The 18,682-nt window shown below is 45.9% G+C and overlaps 1 protein-coding gene across 2 annotated transcripts in view; it reads left to right on the plus strand.

Annotated features, from left to right (window-relative positions):
* Positions 1–18,682, plus strand: part of MCU (mitochondrial calcium uniporter) — a 77,009-nt gene that overhangs the window by 46,934 nt on the left and 11,393 nt on the right. For both annotated transcript variants that reach the window (XM_048311135.1, XM_048311134.1), the window contains exon 2: positions 17,476–17,545. In XM_048311135.1, the coding sequence (XP_048167092.1) occupies positions 17,476–17,545 (70 nt within the window). The remainder of the gene's footprint in view (positions 1–17,475; positions 17,546–18,682) is intronic.

The raw sequence follows: 18,682 nt of genomic DNA on the forward strand, positions 1-18,682 counted from the left end.
TTCCCCTGGTAAATTTGACTTGCAGTTGTAAAATGTTAAAATACAGTTGGTATTTGGGGAGAGGGAAAGCTTAACGTGAATAAAATAACTGGGAAAGGGAGGTTTTCCCTTGCTGAGCCATGTGCAAATGTGCCAGTGGAAGAGGAATGCTGAAGTGGCTTACTTGAGATCCATTGCCTGCTCCCAAAGGATGGGTTTTGGGTTCCATTGCTGCAAGCTTCCAGGCACATGTGCTCTGGGTAAGGGTGTGGGGCTGACACCTGCACTTTTTGTAACCCATTAAAAAAACCCTGAAACGTGAGGTATGCTAAGGGTCAAGTGAATATCTTCAGGGCCATACAGAAACAGGTTTTGAGTCTGTACCTGGCATTTAGTAACTGAAGATTCCATTTGGAGTTCGGTTTTCATCCTTGTCTCTTATACTCACTTTCTGCTACTGAGTCTGGTGGTGTGGATCTGCTTCTGAGTTTGCTGAGAACCTGTGAATTTGCTCCTGAGAACTGCAGCTGAGCCACCGTCTCTTCTTTCTCTCCCAGGAATGCAGTTTGTTTCTGCTATGCAGCTCTTAAATATGTTATCCTTTAAGCTGCTGACCCGCAGAGGCATGCCCCACTCAAATTTTAAGCCCAAACTAGTAGTCTTTGACGAAACTTTTCACTTTAACCCTTTAATTCTTTCCCAGTCCTGCCGTTATAACGATTTAACTTCTTTATTTCTCCCTGGAAAGATGATGATGGAAGAGTGTTGGTGTGCTTCTGTCAGTGGGGTATGTGCTGCATGTGGTGCCATGAACTGTGCTGTGATGATGCTGAGATCAGGAGTGTGGTGGGGGGAGCTGGTCAGCAGGGCAAGGGCAGCCTCTGCTGTCCATGAGACATTCCCAGATGGCTGGTGACAGCTGAGGAAACAGCTGCAAATGTAACCTAAGAGGTTGCCTGATCTGTGGCATAGCCCAAGCATGCATCCATTGTATTTTAGGATTGCTCTGAAGAAATAGTCTTAATAAATCCAGATGACTATGCTCTGTTAGACAGTTCAAGACAGGCTTGCTCACTACATTTTGAAGGTGATTTTCACTGGCTTTAGGGCCTACTAAGGAGCTGACCCTCTTCCACTGTGCTGCCTGTGCCCAGCAGACACATGTGGATGCTTTGACAGTGCTTGTCACTGTTTTATTTGGGGCAAAAATGGGTTGCTGCTCTGAAAGTTTAGTTACCCACACTTGATGCTGATCACTGGTGTGCCTGTTGTCCATGTTGGCAGTACTGCTCCAGCTGTAGACACCTGTGTGTCAGGTGTGCATGCCCCATGGATTATGAAAGTTGGTTTAATTCCTACTGCAGCCTTTGTTGGTTGTTTCCAAGCTGTATTTAAAAAAAAGGAGAAAAAGAAAAAATTTTGGAAAACCACAGTCTGAAATACGTGTGATCTGTTTGAATAAAATCTCCCTCATCCTGTATATGTGTGCATGACTTCTACCAGTTGCTTGCTCCATACGGTGAACTGGAGGGGGAGAGAAAATAGGAAGTACAAATGCACTGGTCCAGAAAAATAGAGTGAAGTAGTCCCCTTGGTCACTGGGCTTGTTGTTTTGGTGTATTGACATTTATAAAGCTTTGAGGTTACTTGAAGCCCCTATTTTTTCTTTCATAATAAAAAAAATCATAAATTCATTCATGTTTTAGTGGCATGAATATTCATGGCCTTTGCTAGTAGTGCCATCGGTAGATCCTGAATTGGCTTTCCATCTTGCTGCTGTTGATAGCCAGTAAGCTGCTGCCAGCTGATGGCTTCAGAAATGTTGTTGAAACTACACAAATCATCCGTGCTGTCAGCAGCAGCTCTGGAATCAGCCGGCTGACTCTGTGTGCCTTCTCCTGCTGGTAGAGCTTGTCCCCTGGCTGTGGTGGTCTCTTCTCAGATGGCCCCGGTGACTTCATGGAGATGATCTCACTGTGTGCCCCCTGTGAGGCACTGGGGACTTTTCTTGGCACTTTAAGGCAAAACAGCTGCTGCAACGAGCAGCAAAGCACTGACAGTCTGTGCTGTAGTTTGAGATTAAGTCAGTAAAGGAGACCTTTAAAAGCTCATCTGGAATTCTGCTCTGTTCCCCAGCTGTGCCAGGTTGGCTGCTTCTCCATGGCCCGGGACTGTAAACTTGGCTACTGTGGCGAAAAGCAGGAGAAATGGATTCCCAGGATTGATTTGCAAGAGACCTTGGAGAGGTTTTTTTCTTGCAGTGTGGTAAAATAGTATAACACATTTGTTGTGTTAATACTTGAGGTATTTCTGTCATGTGAGATCCCTTTTAAGGCATCTGGAACACTTCTTCTTGGTCTCAGACTCCTCTTGTTCCCAGGTGCTGTAGCACATGGAGAGGAGAAGCAAAGGTGCCAGTCACCCAAATGGCTCTTGTGAGATGTACTTGCTGTGAAGAGCAAACACTGACAACCGGTTGAAAGCCTCCACTATTATCTCAGCCTTTTCCTGCTGTTCCCAAGGACCAGACAAAGGCAGCTCATCACTTGTCTCCTTGAGTGAACTGATGTTTCCAGCTCTTTACATAGTCCACTGTTAACAAGAAACTTCAGCTCAGGAACAGCACTGTTTTCAGGTGTGTTTCAGCCATGGGCTGGACTGCAGAAGGCCTGTGGTTGTGGCTATAAAATCTGGACTGTGTAACTGCCTTTCATCCTCACACCAAAGCACAAGAACTTGGTGGTTCAGCGATGGGGTGTGGAGGGAATGTGCTGCTGAAGCAGCTGCTGAGCATAGGTAGTTGGCAAAGTCAGCAGCTGTGGCTGCTGCCACAGGAAGCTTTGGTGTCACAGGCTTGCAAAATGGTTCCTCCATGCAAATTTGTGTGTGTTGGACAGAAGGTTTTCCTAGAAGGAGAAGACAGCTGCTTGAACTTGGAAGTTTGTGACTCACTGATGCCCTAACAATCAGTTTAGGCACACTGACTTGCTAAATGATGTCTTACTGTTTGCTTAAGTGCTTATTTTGGGATCCTTGAAGGAATCACAAGGTGGAATAGGTGGGAAAACACTCCCTTCATAGAATTTAGCCCTCTGTCATGTGGTTTTTGAAAAGCTCCTTGTTCTGCCTAACTTTAGTGTTCCTTTGAAGTAGTCTGCTCCAAATGAACGTGAGTGAGGCACAGGAGCCTTTTTCAGGCAGCAGCACATGGCTGAACCTGCTGTATTTTCTCCTGGAACAGTAAACGTGGAAAGCAGCACTTCCAAGTTGGAGCTGATAGGCTCCAATGCCCCTTGCTAGAATGTGCCGTAGGCAGTCTCAGATCCTGGTGGTGTAAAAATGGAGCAGGAAGGGTCTTGCACAATTGGTGTTCAAGTACAGAAAACTGATTGTCTGCTTGGTTGGTACAGCTCCTGTGCTGCTCAGGTTCCTCGGGGGTGGTTCAGGATCAAGCTGGCCTGTCATGCTTCACAGGTGACCTTGGATGTGGGATGCCAGGCAGGTGGGACTGCAGTTCCAGCTGCTTCTCTTGCCCCTGTTGTTCATGATAAAGTGAATAGGGTGGTCCAAGCAGTGCCTGTTAAATCTTAGCACTGGCAGTGGTTGTTTCTCTGGAGTCTCCCCTTGTCTTCCCCACTGAGGCTGAGCGTGTCTCTGTCAGAGGGAGAAGGTACCACATGTCAGCTAATGATTTGCTTAATAGCGTGGTTAAGCACCAGTGCAATCAAACCAGTGACAGAGTTAAAATTATCTCCTAATTAGACTGAGAATCAAAGAAATCCTGGCTTATAGGAAGAGGAAGGAAGCAGGGGAGGAGTTTGCATTTAAATGCAATTCTAGGAAGGTTTGGGGCACCAAAAGAAGTTCGTCTCACCCCATTAAGGTGAGCCTGGTGCTTGTGTGAGTTACTTCTAGCCAGATCAGAATGAGTATTTTTAAGCCTCTTGCTGGGCTGTAAATAGCGTGGGGAAAGCTTACTGAAATCTGTTTGGGGCTGTGCAGGCTTTATTTCTGTTTTTCTTCGTAAATTCCATTTATACAAGGTCTACAGGTCCTTATTTTTCTTACCCAGCCACCACCTACACTAAGATGTGTAGGTTCGAAGTGTTGGTTCTGTGCAGGGCTGTTAAAGGGGAGTAGGGGGCAGTTTTACAGCCCCTCTCTGTAAACCTCCTGGTACCCAGGAGGGAACAAGGTGAGCCTCTACAAAACTGCAGGGGTCTGTGGCTTGGTAGCCTTGAGGTGGCTGCAAAGGAAATGTCCCCAGGGGCTTCTGCAGCCAGTGCCAACTCCCTGGAAAAGAGCTGCCATGACTCCCATACAGGTGGATCAGCACCACAGTGTGAGATGGAATTGGCTTTGCACACTCATGGTGTTCAGGCAGCAGGGCCAAGGGTGTTCTGATTTCCTGCTGGGATTTCTGCAGGGTGAGGGTTTTAAACCTCAGAGGAGCTGCCTCTGTCCAGGGAAATTAGGGATCCAACACTTGGGTAAGAGGAGTGACTTTTACGGGATGCTTTCCTAGAACTTGGGGTTTTTTTGAGAAACCAGGTATTTAATCCTCTTTAGGCAGGATTTCTGTCTGGAAGATGCAGAATTCCAAAAAAGGAGTTACATATCAATTAATAATAAATGTGCATGAGAAAGCTGCCTCTCCCAGACGTCATCCCCTGAGCTGCCACACGCTTTCCTGCAAACTTGCCAACATGTTTCTCACCAGCCCCCAAAACCAAAGGAGCGGTGGTTGCTCAGTGGTCTGGGACATGATGCTTCTGAATTTTTCAGTGTTCTGGAGGGTGGAGGTTTTGGTAATCCAGAGAGTCATGGTGTCAAATTCATGTCCCCTCTCTACAGAAGGTGAGAAGAACAGCAGTTATTGCTGATCAGACTTATCACGGTGTCTGTTGGTCTGTCAGACTTGCTGCTGTGTTGTTAAAAGTACTGTACATATTAATAACAAAAAAGCCAAGGACCATGCAGACTGTGTTCCAGACTGTAAAACTGTTAATGTGTCTCTGTTAACGTTAGGAAGTTGAAATACTGTGGTTTTTGAAGTATGTGGTGGCCCAGCCCCTTGGTGTAAGTAGGGGCTTGTGACAACTTGGTGATGACCTTGTTCAGAAAGGCTGGAACAGGCCAAGGTTTCCCCTTGCCCCTCTTTCCAAATACAGCATAACTTTATAAATACCTTGTTAGTATTTGCGTGCTGAGAACCTCTCAATGCCAGAAAAAACCTCTGGTGAACTTAAATTAATTCTGTTCCTCTTGCCCGGAGGCATATCAGAATGAATCTTTCTGGATTCCTAATGTGGAAAAGAAATTTATCCCCAGAGGAGAAGGGTGTGCCAGTCACCCACCATCCAAGCGTGATTCCCAGGCCGTACTCAAACTCCTGCAGTTATAACTTTGCCTGATATTTTTTTTTTTTTCCCCCGATTTATGGTGATATTCTTGAATTACAGGAATACAGTGTAGAGATGAGATTTTGTCTTTTTAAACTGGCTTTGAAACACTGAAGTACGCTGTGCCTGCTGTGTGAAATAAAATTTGGGGAGGGGGTTGTTTGCTCTGTAACCTCCTCATTGGTGATGGTACGAGGTCATTGCAAACGTCACTGCAGAAACAGTGCTTGTCTGTAGGCAATCCGTGTCTGGATGCCCTCTGGCTGAGGGGGATTTGCTGGGTTCTTATATTCCTGAGTAAATACGATTGCAGCTGGTGCAGTGTCCTGCAGTGTTGTAGCAAGGCTGTGACCTGTGTTCCTCCTGTTTCCCTGCTCTGTGCTCATTTAGCTACTGCTTTCCCAGCTGTGCTTTGTGCGTGTTTTTAGTTTCCATTGTTGACTGTTTCCCCTCAGAAATGAGTGATTTTGATGTTTAGTCTGAACTTGGTGTAAGTGTTCCTGGTTTGCATGTCTGCAACAGTGGTCTGCTTTTCCACTGAGGATTTTTTTGCCTCCAGAGCTCTTTATGGATTCTCCTCGTATTTGTCTGGACAGCCACTTACACTGCTCCCAGCCAGCTATTTTAGTGCTTCCCTTAATGCTTTCTCAAGGGCTAATGCGTTTTCACTGCTCTGCTGGGAAAGCACGCAAGGTTGGGCTGTCCGGGTCAGTTCCAGAGCGCCATCAGGGCTCCTGCTCCCCAAAAGGATAAGCTGTTTGCTTGGAAGTGCCTGGACCTCATACCTAAGCTCATCACCTTGCTGCTTTGTCTGATTTTAGCAATAAGCTTTGTCTGCACTAAAAAACAAAACAAAAAGAACACCAAAAAAAACCCAACCAACCCGTGGAAAGAGGGATCTGCCTTTGTCTCGTGAGAGCATTTGTGGATGTGCAAGCTTTTAGCAGAGCCTGTTGGAAAGAGTTGTGACAAGCAGCTGCAGCAGCTAGTTGTGGTTCACTTACAAGTTGTTTGCATCCAGTACCACCCATCAGCAAAGTAGCGGTGAGCAGGGAGGGATGAAAGCAGCTGATTGTCATGGAGGCCCAGCCCTGAACCACTCTTCCTTTTTGTCTGGCCCTTTCCAGTTTGTTGATAGGTATTTTGGGATGATTCCAAGCTGCATGTCCCAGACTGCAGAGCTGTGAACCCAGCAGATTCCACAGGCTTAGAAAACCAGGCAGAGTCCTACCAGCATGGCAGCTGGGGAAACTTGTTCTCTCCATTGTTTGTTCACCCAACACAGCCAAAATAATTTTTTATAAAAAGGAGGGAGAGGGACTTTTGTATGGACACAGGCCAAGAGGGAATGGGTTCAAACTGCCAGAGGGCAGGGTTAGATAGGATGTTGGGAAGAAATCCTTCCCTAGGAGGGTGGGGAGGCTCTGGCACAGGGTGCCCAGAGAAGCTGTGGCTGTCCCAGGTCTGGAAGTGTTCAAGGCCGGTCTGGATGGAGTTTGGAGCAACCTGGTCTACTGGAGAGTGTCCCTACCCATAGGAGGGAGTTGGAATGAGATGGGCTTTAAAGTCCCTTCCAACCCAAACCAGTCTGGGATTCTATGATTCTCTCTGGCCTCTTAAGGCTATCCCCATACAGGAGCAGAAACCTGGGATTCCCAGCTGAAAGAGCTTTAGGTCATAATTAGCATTGGATCAAAGGAAAAGTCCTGGTTCCCAGGGCTATGTAGTGCAGTGAGAAAGCATTAAAAAGGTTCTTGGAAAGAAAGTGTGGGGAGTATCTGATTCTGTGTGAGCTGAGCCAGCCTCCTCAGTTGGATTGAAAGCATATGTCTTGAAGTATGTTTCGAAGTCCTTAGCTTGATGCCTGTCGCTTCATGGCTTCTCCACAGAGGCTATTTTGCTCTTTTTTGTGTGCATATTCAATTTTCCAGAGAAGAATGGTTCAATTTTCATTAACTAACTGAGGCTGTCAATGAAAATACAAACTGTAAAGGTGTCTCTGACAGCTTGTATAATTCAGAGCCAAATTGTAAATTGCATTCTTCTAGACCACTGAACACCTATCACAGTGTATTAAACCCAGTTTAATTGATTTGGAAAAGCTTTAAGGAAGTGATCAAGCTAAAGATCTGTTACTTTCCATTCCAAACCCTTCTCTTCTAGGATAATCTCTTTTCCCAGGACTGTTTATTCTTAAATGGCCTTAATGACTAGAAAAGTGATCATTTTCCTAGTAATTTTTTTCTAGTGGTTCATTTCCAAGGCTTCTCAATCTCTAAATATGAGTTAAACCTCAGCCTTCACATAGGAAAGAAGTGTGAACTGCAAACACTTTGCAACACGTGTATCTCTGATGTATGGTTTGCAGCTTTTAATTGGGCAAGCAGTTCAAATCGGCCTTTTGGGACAGTCTGTTGAAAATGGATTTGTTTTGTGTTGGATCCCTCCTTGTGTCTTACTCTTTGGATGGAGGTGCGACAGTTTCTAAGGGGAAAAAACCTGTAGGTAGAGGTGTAAACGCAGTATTATTATATGTTCTGTGTTTTTAAAACAAAGTAACAATACTTGAGCTGAAACAATTCGAAAAATTGCAATTAAAATCCTACTAAAACAAGCCTTGTGATCTGGGGGATAGAAAATTTATAGAAAACAGTATTTTTAAACAAAGAGGTGGAATTAAATGTTTGGGTAATCCTGGTTTATCGCACATCCTGGCAGTGGTTAACTTGATAAGTTAGGAGAAGTCTTAGGTCTGTTTTTCTTGAAGATTCTTAAGTGATTTTAACTTGGATGCCTTGACTTAATAATTATATAAACTAAAGGTGGGTTTGTGTGTAGTGCATGTCCATAAACCCAGTTTTGACTGGTTTTGCCAAGCCAGAGGAGGGAGGTTCGGGAAGGGACGGAGTGGATTGGTGCTGAAGGTGGCCTGGCCACGGGCACTGCCGTGGCACCTAAAGGGGAGCAGCCCTTCCCGAGGGCATCCAGCCTCTTGTCCCCCCAGGCTCAGCCCGAAGGAGTGACGGATGTGACTGAGCTTTGAGGGTGGCACTGGCTGTGAGATGAAGCATCAACTTCAGTTCATAGCTTTCCTAAAACCTCGTCTGTTTGTGCCTCTGTTGTGCTTTCATGCATTTGGGCATAATTACACTGAGTTTTGTAGCACAGCAATGCTGTGCAGGAGGTGCTCAAATGAATAGCTCTGAGCTGTTGGGAGATGCTGTTGCAGTCATTCCCTTTGTCAATGGTCAATTAAATGAAAACCTTTTGATCTCTGGGCTTCCTGCTTATCTTGCCAGAGATGACCGATGATGAAGCAGTGAATGTTCCAGTCAGCCCCACTTGCTGCCAAGGCTGGGGTCTGGGGAGCAGTCCCACAGGTGATAAAAGCTTCTCCTCCAGAGGAGCGAGGAGCAAGTTTGTGTTTCTGAAGCCATGCACAGAATGCTGCAGGATACCCTATGGCTGCTGCTTGTGCTCTACGGAAGGGGTCAGCCCCACTTTCCTGTGGTTAGGGGGATGGAGCACCTCTGCTGTGAGGAAAGGCTGGGAGAATTGGGATTGTTCAGCCTGGGGAAGAAGAGTTTTGGGGTAACCCAATTGTGGCTTTTCAGTATGTGGAGGGAACCTACAAAAAGAGAGACTATTTAGAGGGGAGAATGGCTTTAAACTGCCAGAGGGCAGGGTTAGACAGGATGTTGGGAAGAAATTCATCCCTGTGAGGGTGAGGAGGCCCTGGCACAGGGTGTCCAGAGAAGCTGTGGCTGCCCCTGGATCCCTGGAAGTGTCCAAGGCCAGGCTGAGCTGCACAGGGCTTGGAGCAGCCTGATCTACTGGAAGGTGTCCCTGCCCATGGGAAGAGGGGGTGGAACAAGATGATCTTTAAGGTCCCTTCGAGCCCAAACCATTCTAGGATTCTATGATTCTATGACCTCCTCCTCTTGCAAATAGACCAGGTGAGATGAGCTGGGAAAAGCTGAACCGGGAAACCTTCAGAACTGAATTTAACACACTGTTTAAGCGTCAGGTTCAAAATTAACGTGTTTGTGTTCTTCCTGCACATTATTAGTGTGTCAATAAAGATCTGCCTCTGCAGAGCACTGTGCTTTAACTTCTGCCAAGTTGCCTCTCCAGGCACGTACCTATGGCACACAGGAGGTGAGTGTTGCACCATCTTCTCTTTCAGGGCACAGGAGGGAGGCTATCCTGCAAAATAAGTTAAAAGTACATCATTAACCAAAGGATATTAAACATGAACGTATAGGGATATTAAGTTTGCATGTAAGCATCCTTGATCTGTGGTCTGGTGGCACAATGAAATGGAGTTCTTTAATGGCTTTAAAACATTCATATGTTTTTGTTGGAATCTTTTTTGTTTCCTTCTGTTGCTCTGCTCTTGCCAGGGAACATAAGGGATTTAGAAGCCAGAGTTGCACAGTAACAATCCTTATGGCAGGCAGTGTATCCAGGGGGGGAAATGTCAGGCATCCACCCTTAATCAACTGGAAGATTCTTCCAGAGCTCCATGAGATGTATGTGGGACTAGCAAAAGGATTGATTTTTACTGTACTAATCACACCTGGTACTGAACTGCTGCAAACTGTGAATGTAGAAAGCAGGGAAGAATGCCAAGCTGAGTGTTCTACACTTTGGTATTTCTTCCAGAAAAAAACTGGCCAATGTTAATTGGCTGCAGGTATTTGTAGCCAAACTTGCCATTTTCTGCTTAGGACCCAAACTTGTGAAACTCAGAGTATATGCAAAGCTTGTCTGGCACTTCTGGGCAGCACTCTTAAACTTCCCTGCTAAGTGCCTCATAAAGGATTAAATCCTAAAGCGAGTTTGGTCTCTAGGCTCCCCCTGTAAGGCTCGTAATCCAAGAGAAGGAACTGCTTTTTGTCTTTCAGTGGTTGGACTGCCTGGACGTGACTTTGTGGGTACAGCCTCTTGCTGTCTGAGAGTACTTACCTTTCTGTTCCACCACTCTTTGGACCAAACCCAGGTGTAAGGTTAGCCAGAGAGATGAGAAATTTTTTTTTTTTTTTTTTTTTTTTTTTTTTTTTTTTTTTTTTTTGTGTTGTGCTTTCCTGCAGGGAATTGATGGTGTAGGACTACTACAGTAGTGGGATGTGCTGGGCTGCTGTGGCTTGCAGGATGTTGCACCTCTCAGTATTTCACCTCCCAAGCTGTGCATGTGCTGGCGCCAACTCTGAGGTCTGCAAGAGCCTGCTGTGTCTTTTCAAGAGCTGAAAGTGAGGTTCCCTCGTTTCTGAGTTTATTTCCCTGGAAAACCAGTGTGAGTTGGCTGCTCCCCAGCACGCACCGAGGCAGAAGGAACTTCCTTGCACTTGCAGGAATCTCGCTTCATAACTCTGCTTATTGTTTCATTCTTGGTGCTGGAAGTGCAGGGGTGTGTCAGTGAGGCGCTGTTTCCTCACCGGGAAGCTTTTTGCAGTGGGAGAAGAGGGGCAAGAGCTCTCGTTTTAAATTGCTTCTAATAGAGACTAAAGGAGTTGCCTGATGGGGTTGGTAAGTGCTAGAGGAAGAAAATCAAACAGGAAACCAAACAACAAAACAACAGCTAAGCTGCCCTGGAGAAATCACTGAGGGGAGTCCATCTGATGCCTTCTCTCTTAGTTACGCAGTTTTCAGCTGTGAGTGGCTGAGAGAGAGAAAATCCCTGAAATTTGTGAGCTCAGAATTCACTGAATTCTTAAAACTTCTTTTTTTAAACAGTGGTTGACAGCCCCCTTAATTTAGATAAGAGAGTTATAAACCTTTTCAGTAAGACTCAAGTGATGAATCTGGAAATTAGGGAAAGGAATTTAGTTCTCAGGTTTCAAAGCTGACACAGGTTTAAATGCATCCTAGTGTTTTCTTTGGGTTCTATGTTTCAAGCCTTCAGGATTCAAAGGAATTTAAATTCTCATCTTTTTTTTCCCCAGTAACCATGAGGATTGTATTAAATAAGTGGAATCCAAACCATCCTACTCCAGTAAAGGAAAAATACTTTCATAGTGAAACTGATCTGGCATCACAAACTGTCGGGGAGATGCTCCAGCCCGGCTTTGTGTTGCCTGCCAGAAGTAGGAAGGACTGTGTGAAGGTTGGATGAGAGGGAGCGTGGGGGTCTGGTGTACCCTGCCTATCATCTGTCTCCTGTTAGGAATAGGGTAATTCTCTGCAAGTTGTTGACGCTTGCAATAAAATTAAGAATATAGACTGAGAGAAGGTTTTGGTTTGGGGTTTTGATTTGGTTTTCAGTTGGGGGGGAAGTGATGTGGATGGTGGCAAGGGAAGCCACCTGTTAAAAGTGATTGATTCTGCTTGACTGATGTGCTTAGCATGTCAGCTCAACTTTTTTCCCTTTCATTTCCTCCTCTTCCCTCTCTTGTCTCTCGGAGGCTCAATCAAAGCCATCAAATGCAGTGGTGTTCCTGCTGCAACTCCTTGTATCAGTATCCCCAGAGCAGCAGTAATGCCTGGGAGAAAGGCACAATGAAGGATGAGGAACAGTTACTTCATCTCTGCTTTTTCTGCAGGGAACTAATCTCCTTCCTCCTACCCATTCCTCTTCCTGGACACTGTGGATTACCTGCTTCTTTTTAGGCAGATGGGCAAAGGAAGCAGGATGGACAAGGGAGTATTTATAGTTCACCTCCTGTTTATGTTCCCTTCCTAGCAGATGTGATGGAGCTTTGTACTAATGCTGGAAGAAGAGCAAATTCAGGCAGGAATGAGAACTGAGGCAAATGAAGATCATTTGCTGATGTGTAGGTCATACAAAGTGCTCTGGAGTATATGGCTTGTGGCCATCACTGCAAGGGCACAGCTCCCGGGTACAGAGGCTTCCCCCCCTGCGTTCCCTCTCCAGCCAAATCCCTGGGGGTTTGCATGGAGGCAGTGGGAGCAGTACCCTTGTGCGAGCCAGGGATGTTTTATCACATCCCAGACTCCCAAACAGCAGCCCAGCGTATGCCTTGAGGGAAGTACTACACGGTTGTGTTGGCTATGTGAATATATCCAGAGGCTGTAGCAAGAAGCTGGAAAAGTCCTTCCATACAGGGTTGCAAATCCCTGGTAAAGTTTGGCTCAATTTCAAAGGATGATTGAGATTTTTTTTTTTTTTGTCTCAAAGAGATATTCTGGAAGTGGGCAGCGATGTCCAGGTACCTCAGAAAGAAAAGAAGGGGGTGAGAGATGCAGGGCAGACATCTCCATGGGTCTGTTCTGATCCCTTTGGAGATGTCTGAGGAAGGCGGGGAGGGTGCTGAGGGAGAATTAGCGGGAATCAGCTGAGGTTGGCAGGGCAGTGCCTGGGCGCTGGCAGCAGCCGGCTCCCTCATAAGGCGCCGCCATCTTGCCCTCGCCACGCCACTGCCCTCAGAGGTGCGTGAGGGGCTGCTGTGGGCTGTGAGTGCCCAGAGCCCTGTGCTGGCTCGTTTCTGGAGGGTTTTCTTAGCAGACTGGTTTTGTGGTCACTGGATGGGTTGCCTGGGACTGGGAGGGGTGTCTGGTGCTGAGGCGTCTCTGAAGGCTGTGTGGGCTGCCTGGGGCTGAGGGGTATCTCTGATATCTGTGGGGCCTCTCAGGAGGCTGAGAGGTGTCTGGGGTTGAAGGGTCTCTGACCTCTGTGAGGTATTTGGGGCTGAGGGGTCTCTGTGTAGGGTACCCAGGGGATGAGGGGTCTCGGCATGTACTGTCTGGGTCTAAGGGGTCTTTGAGCAGAGGTTGATCCTGGATAAAGGGTTGGGTTAGGGGGGGAAGTGTTCATTTCAACTTGTGTCTTGATATTACCTGCTTTAATTGGCAGTAAGTCAACTTTCCCTTAGTCCACTCTGTTAAGCTAGTGGGGAGTGGTGACTGATCTCCCTGCCTTTATCCTTTTATCCTGTATCCTCCCATCCTGTTCCCGCGGAGTGAGGGAGCAGCTGGCTGGGCAGCTGGCCCCAGTCAATCCACCACAGCTAAATGTACTTAAATCAAGTTAGAGCTTATGTGCTGGTGCAAAAACACTGGCTGTGTTGGGAAGTCACACATCACATCCCTTGGACAGCAGGTTTCTGGTCAGGGCATGGTTTTGCCTTGAGTCTCCTTTACTTTGCAAACAGCTGGTGTGAAGGGGAAGGAAAAAGGGAGGACAGAAGGGGACTCAGTAACTGAGGATCGAAGTGCTGTTTAGGAGAGACTAAATTATAACAGATTGAGTACAGGAGCAGAAGTGAGGGAAAGACGGATAAATGGAGCCCTTCAGCATGTTTGAGGTGGGTGGCTTGGGTTGCTGTGGCTGCTCGGGGAAGCTCGCAGCAATTTTCGTCACTGAGATTTCAGCCTGGAGGCTTTAGGATAACCACTTTTAGAGCCAGGGCAGACATTCAGTGTTTCATGTAGTGAAAGTCAGGATAGAGAGGAAAATAACTATTGCTTGTTGGAAAAGGTGAGCTGGTTTGTATCAGACTTAAGGCAGCCTTCTTTAAAGGAGGCCCTTCAGAATTTGTAAAATAGATGTTGCAGGGGACACTTACAAACGTCTCTTAAATGCTTCACTTGTAGTAAGACATTTTTACGCAGAGAATGCTCTGTTTTTCACAAAAGCTTTGCAGTTCTTGCTGTGCTGGTACTCCAGGTAATGAGTTAGCAGCATGTTTTATTTGGGTTCTAGAGCAAGGTGTTCACCTTTTTTCATGCTTGGGGTGTTGTGGTTTGGTTTTTTTTCCCTGGACAACCTCTTTTCTGATTTTAATTAGGGTTTGGAGACTCAATCTCCTAAAGTCGTTAGCATTCCATCATTGATAATTACATACCTGGAGAACATGGGGGGTGCTCTCTCTTTTCCCATCAGAGAGTACTCACTGTTAGCTAAAAGGTTGATTTTTCCAGCAAGCCTTTGGTTAACTTTGTCCCTGATGTAGTACTGAGAAAGCCACATTAGGACTTACAGAAATGCTGTTACTTTTACCTTTGGGTTGTCTAATGTAGACCTGGACAAGGCTGGAGGAAGCATTAGTTTTAGATAGAGGACTGGGACTTTTTTCCTCTTGCTCCTTTAATCATTCTGGGAGTGCAGCTGCTGCATAACTCTGAGCCTCTTAACATGCCTCTTACTGCAGATAAGGCAGGAAATGAATGGACATGGAAAGTGAATTCCTGCGTGTGTTCTTGTGAGACACAGAAAGTTATCCTAGTGCTTAAAGCTTCTCATTTCAGTGATCCTGCTTTGGTGCTTTTTACACTCCCAAGCATCGCTTATTTTGGGAGAGGTGGACAAGTCTGTCTCAACTGAAATTTGGATGCAGTTATTCCACACTTCCTTGCTGAAAGAGGAGTGAGCTGTTGCCTGAGGGACAGATCTGGTCAGTAAAGCTTGAAAGGAATTCCTCTCTCTGCCCTGCACTGCTCCGATCCCCAGCTTCAGCCTTCTGACATCTTTATGTAGGAAGCTGTTGAACTGCAGACATCGGATAATGGGTTCAAACATTTCTCTCCATCTCAATTTTAAAACAACAGTCTCCCTTCAGGAATAAAAATGAGGGATGACTCCTTAAACTCTTGCTAACCTTGGATGACATATCATGACATTTCGGCCTCTGCTCAGTTTTGAGTTCATTTGTTCTTTTTTTTCCCTTCCTACCCAGTAGAGACTGTTTCTGTAGATAAGGAATTGTAGCAGCAGCATGTATCGCACGGCACCCTTCAGAGCTGCAGGAGGGACAGATCTGTGTGTTCTAACAGCATCTCTCCTGTCAAATGTACTGGTAGCACACTGCTGGGGAGGGGGGTGTTAATGAAGCAGGGGTTCAGCCCATATTGGGATGCAAGAATTGTCCAAGGGGTGAAGTCTGGGGAGACCTCAGCTTTTTGATGAGTCACCTAACATGCCCTGTTTTTTTCAACCTGTTTTGCCTTATCCCTGTTCTTGTTGTATGAGTGCAGGAGGCTTCTGGAGTGAGCTTGTATCTGTCAGATACTCATAGCCTTAAGGTACAGTCTGTGCATGTGCTACCTAGTGATATCTTCCAGTTACATGGTTATTTTGTAGTGGGGTAGTGCTGGGTTTAGCAGGGTTTAGGATTTTCTGGGAACTGTATTTTTGGGCTGCCGTTCACAGCTGGTAGAAAGGCCGGAGTCCTGCTGTGCACTGTTTGAAAAATGGATGATTAATGTTGGGGGGGGGGGGAGTGAAGCAGTAAAAACATATCAGTGCTAGCTGTACTGTGGGATCAAGTAAAACAGGTCCATAAGTAGTCTTTGGGGTAGTGCTCTCTGACTGAGACACTCCCTGTGTGAATTCTGCCTGCTTGTTATTGTATCTGATACTATTTTTAGAAGGATTAAAATTCCTCTCCTTAGGTAAAAATTGGTTCTGAAAATCGATTTGCATGTGGTACCACTTCTGATCCCTGAAGCTTCTGACTTTGTTAATAATACAATAGTAATGCCAAGACAACAGAGCTGGATTTGTACAGGATGTAGGGCTGTAGCTGTGTTTTTCTCAGATAGTTTTCAGTATAAAACCTGTTTTTCTTCAGGTGGGAGGGGTAGCACATGGTGTCAGAGAGTCAAGAAGATTTGCTTATTTCACTTGCAAAAAGGCAAATTTGCCCTTTGGTTCCCAACACACAGGCGGTTTTTACAACATTACTTTTGCTGAAACACGCAACTTCCTGCTGAAGTTACAGCTGTTTGGTGCCCACTTCTTTTCCTGCATGCTGACTGTCTGATTTGACCCTGGGAAGCTGAAAATGCACTTGAAAGGAGGCAAATTGAAAATGACTGATTTTCATTGTCAAAACTGATAGAAATGAAGTGTAAGTACACTACATACCACAGTGAATTTCTAGAGCTGTTAGTGCAGTGGCCATCAGGGCCAAAGGTTCCTACTTTCAAGAAAGATTAGTAGAAACTATCCTTCGTTCGGATATCAGGCTTTAAAGGACAAGTGAAGTAGCAATTAAAGCCATTTTAAGTAGGTTATCAAAGGTAACCTCATGAAATACGGAGATTTGGACCATTTGGCAGAGAAATAATCAACAACCTAGGTTTTGTTTGCAAGCTTCATTAGAAATTTACTTAAGTCCTCCCTGTGAGATACTTTTTCTTTGCTGATTGCTAAAATACAGCTGCCAAACCTATATTTCTATAAAGGTATCCCAGACCATAGGAATGTCCAAATTGGACAACAGCTCTTGAAAAATCTGAGGCTAGCCACTGAAATATAAACCACCAGAGAGAGGTGAGAGCTGGTGTGTTACGCTTTATTCTGGTTTACAGTTGGGCTGGTTTTTGCCAGAGTTGTAATCTCGGTGTTGGGGAAGGATTAGTGTATAACCAGTGTAATATAATCAAAAGATAGACTTTTAAATCAGTCTGATTCTAGATTTTTCATGGGCAAATGGGTCTCTTGCTAAGTTTGCAGAACCTACAACCCATTCATGTGGTTTTTTCTTATTGGGCTGTTGTAGTTTCTTATTTTTATAGCTCAGTATTGCAATTCTTGTTTTTTATGTTGGAACAATTTGTTCTTCTATGCACAGGCAGTTTTACTACTTTGTGTCTCGGAATTTGGCTTTCTTCTGTAAGGACATGAGAAAAGTAATGTTGGCATGGAAAACAACCAAGGAGAATGAACCTGTTAATCCACAACTCTGTAAACATCCCTCTTGGTTATGCAAAAAACTTCTTTTTCTTACCCTTTAAAGACTCGTGCTTTGATATGATTTCTACTGTGTCTGTGTAGTAAGCTAAACTGATGGACCACGTGGCTTTAAAAATACGTGTTACATTAAGGAAAACAAAGCACAGCTGTTCTCAGTTCTCAGCTCTCAGGCTCTCAGCTACGTGTGTGGAGAGAGAGGTGTGTAGAGGTGAACTTGGCTGAGGGGGGAAACCCTGTGGCGCGACAGATGGGAAGGGAAGAGGCTGTTCCTGACAGGTGCTCCTGGTTTGCGGCTGTCCCTGCTGCGGATCGAGGAAGTGCCTAGCACGGGCACGGGGGAAGGGGCCGGCGGGAGGGACGGGATCAGGAGGTGGCCCTGGGGTGCGATCCTGCCAGACTCTGAACATTTGCCCTTTTTGCCGTGCCTGTGTTTTCCAGGTGCATCAGCGGCTGTCTCCTTGGCAGAGCGTGAGAGTGGTGTATTGCAGTACCGTAGTGCCCTCTGATGGTGAGTAACACGTGCACCAGCTCCTGCCTCACTGGACTTAGCCCTAACTTACATTTCATTCCCTGCCCCCTTTTCTGGTTGAGGCTTTTTTGGCTGGGCAGCAATCCAGTTTGGAGCTTAAGGAAGTGACACAGAACAACGTCAAGAAGAATTAAGGCAATGGGCAACTTTTCTATGAACTGTCCTTACAAAACTGGACAGGCTTTGTAAAGAAAGATGGAATTGCATGCAACTGTCCAAATCTTTTTGCCAGACTTCTTTCTGATGTAGCTGTGAGCCTGTATGATCCTTACCCTTCAAGGTACTGTCCTTCTTGAAGGAAGCGCCAGAGGCTGGAGCCAGGCTCTGTTCAGTGGTGCCACCCTCTAGGACACAAAGGAAAGGGCAGAAACTGATGCACAGGAAATTCTCCCTGAACATGAGGAAGAACTTCTCCTGTGCACTGGAGCAGATGGCCCAGAGAGGCTGTGGAGTCTCCCTCACTGAGGACAGATACTCCAGAACTGTCTGGACACAATCTTGTGCCAGGTGCTCTGGGATGTCCCTGCTTGAGCAGGGAGGTGGCAGCAGAGCACCCACTGTGGTCCTTTCAGCCTGACCCAGTCTGTGGTCCTGTGACTCTGCCTGCCCCCTTAACCTCATTTATGTAACAAAAGTGCAGTTCATGTCAGCTACGTGCCAAAATGGTCAAAAGCATCATTTGCTGCAGTGAGTAAGTTGTGAAGCCAAGTGTCTCAAACAAAGACACCAAGGCAATGTTATTCCTTTATTAAATCTGGGGCAGCTCAAACATTAAGCTTTTTTGATAAGGTTGTCAGAGCATAAAGCAAAAGGATGCACTGGTGGAACTTTAAAAATCTTGGTGTGCCAGAATACAAAGAGGAAAGGAGCAGCTTTCAGCTCACTGCCTGCTTAACATCTGCATGCTGTGCAGAAGGAGTGGATCACTTGTGCTAACAGACATGAGCACTGAGTGGATCCTTGGCTTGTTAATAAGATCTGAAAGCTAATAAATGAAGGGTTCCTGCTTCCCCTGCCAGGATAACAAGTGTGCAAAGACAAAGAGAACATGACTGCTCTGGAGAGCTTACATGAAACCCTGGGGACTTAAACAGGTACAACTGTAGAGGACGTGTA

This window comes from Corvus hawaiiensis, chromosome 8 (assembly GCF_020740725.1).
Source record: "Corvus hawaiiensis isolate bCorHaw1 chromosome 8, bCorHaw1.pri.cur, whole genome shotgun sequence".
NCBI classification, from domain to species: domain Eukaryota; kingdom Metazoa; phylum Chordata; class Aves; order Passeriformes; family Corvidae; genus Corvus; species Corvus hawaiiensis.